The sequence below is a fragment of the Bombina bombina genome, chromosome 7 (assembly GCF_027579735.1).
Source record: "Bombina bombina isolate aBomBom1 chromosome 7, aBomBom1.pri, whole genome shotgun sequence".
NCBI classification, from domain to species: domain Eukaryota; kingdom Metazoa; phylum Chordata; class Amphibia; order Anura; family Bombinatoridae; genus Bombina; species Bombina bombina.
In genome coordinates this window covers 23999118-24000946 of record NC_069505.1, presented here as the reverse complement: position 1 = coordinate 24000946, position 1829 = coordinate 23999118, and the positions used below count along the sequence as shown (strand labels likewise).

At 44.5% G+C, this 1829-nt stretch overlaps 1 protein-coding gene across 1 annotated transcript; it reads left to right on the top strand.

The window, feature by feature from the left end:
- Positions 1-328: 328 nt before the first annotated feature.
- Positions 329-733, top strand: LOC128636189 (uncharacterized). The gene has a single exon (XM_053689235.1). The coding sequence runs from the start codon at positions 329-331 to the stop codon at positions 731-733; it is 405 nt and encodes a 134-aa protein (XP_053545210.1).
- Positions 734-1829: the final 1096 nt, after the last annotated feature.

The window sequence follows — 1829 nt, the reverse complement described above, 5'->3', positions numbered from 1 at the left end:
TCCTCCTGCTGTAACTCCCCCCACAAGTGTTCCTCCTGATGTAGCTCCCCCCCCCCAAGTGTTCCTCCTCCTGTAACTCCCCCAAGAAGTGTTCCTCCTCCTGTAACTCCCCCAAGAAGTGTTCCTCCGGATGTAACTCCCCCATAAGTGTTCCTCCTGCTGTAACTCCCCCCCACAAGTGTTCCTCCTACTGTAACTCCCCCCACAAGTGTTCCTCCTGATGTAGCCCCCCCCACAAGTGTTCCTCCTCCTGTAACTCCCACAAGAAGTGTTCCTCCTCCTTTAACTCCCCCAAGAAGTGTTCCTCCTGATGTAACTCCCCCCACAAATGTGTCCTGATGTAGCTCCACCCACAAGTGTTCCTCCTGCTGTAACTCCCCCCACAAGTGTTCCTCATGATGTAACTCCACCCACAAAAGTTCCTCCTGATGTAGCTTCATCCACAATTGTTCCTCCTGCAGCAGCTCCACCCACAAGTGTTCCTCCTGCTGTAACACCCCCCACAAGTGTTCCTCCTGCTGTAACTCCCCCCACAAATGTTCCTCATGATGTAGTTCCACCCACAAGTGTTCCTCCTGCTCTAACTCCTCCCACAAGTGTTCCTCCTTCTGTAGCTCCTCCCACAAGTGTTCCTCCCCTCCCTGCCTCAGAAAGCCTGGATATAGTAACCTATTCTCTGCTACCTATTGCTACAACCTTATATTCATTGATAAAAAAACCTTCTCCTACATAACCTCCCTCATTAGTGTAGAGCGCTGAGCATCTAATAGAAGCACTATATGCAAATCTAGGGCACCTACCATCTCTGAGGAACCATTTAGTCTCTCCATAGGCAAGTGAAGGTCCTATAGAGAGTTTATCTTAAAAAGTTTTTTGTTTATAATGTTTGTGTGCCATGAGTTTTTCACACGACCAACTAAGTGACTCTAAAATCTATTGAGATCATATCCAATGTACTATAATTATATGTGCTGGGCATCCATGTATGTCCCCTAAACAATGTAAATCAAGAGTTTTCTAAATCTGATTACTGCAAGTGCACACTGCAGACATTACAAGCCTAACCCTGCTACATATCTGCCTCTTCAGCAGAAGTGATAAGATAAGGAAACACACACTGCAGACATCATAAGTCTAACCCTGATACATGTATGTACCTAACAGGCTTCAGCAGAAGTGATAAAATAGGGAAATGCACACGGCAGACATCACAAGCCTAACCATGCTAAATATCTTTCCTTAACTGGCTTCAGCAGAGGTGATAAGATAAGGAAGCGCACACTGCAGAAATCAGAAGCCTAACCCTGGTACATATCTGTCCCTTCAACAAAGGTGATAAGATAAGGAAGTGCACACTACAGACATCATTCACAAGCCCAACTCTGCTACATATCTGCGTCTTCAGCAGAGGTGATAATATAAGGAAGCGCACACTGCAGGCATCACAAGCCTAACCCTGATACATATCTGTTCCTAACTGGCTTCAGCAGAGGTGATAAGAAAAGGAAGTGCACACTGCAGACATCATAAGCCTAACACTGCTACATATATGTCCCTAACTGCCTTCAGCAGAAGTGTTAAGATAAGAAGTGCACACTGCAGACATCACAAACCTAACCCTGCTATATATCTGTCTCTAACTATCTTCATCACATGTGATAGCATAAGGTTGTATATACTTTAGTAAGAAATCTAGAGTGGTTCCTCCAAATTAGCGAGTGGAGGTGAGGAGTTTGGTTATTGGAAGAGAAAAACAGAAAACCTGTTAATACATCTACAAAATGTTAACACTCAGCTGGTATGTTAATTTATTAATGGTTTATTTTTAT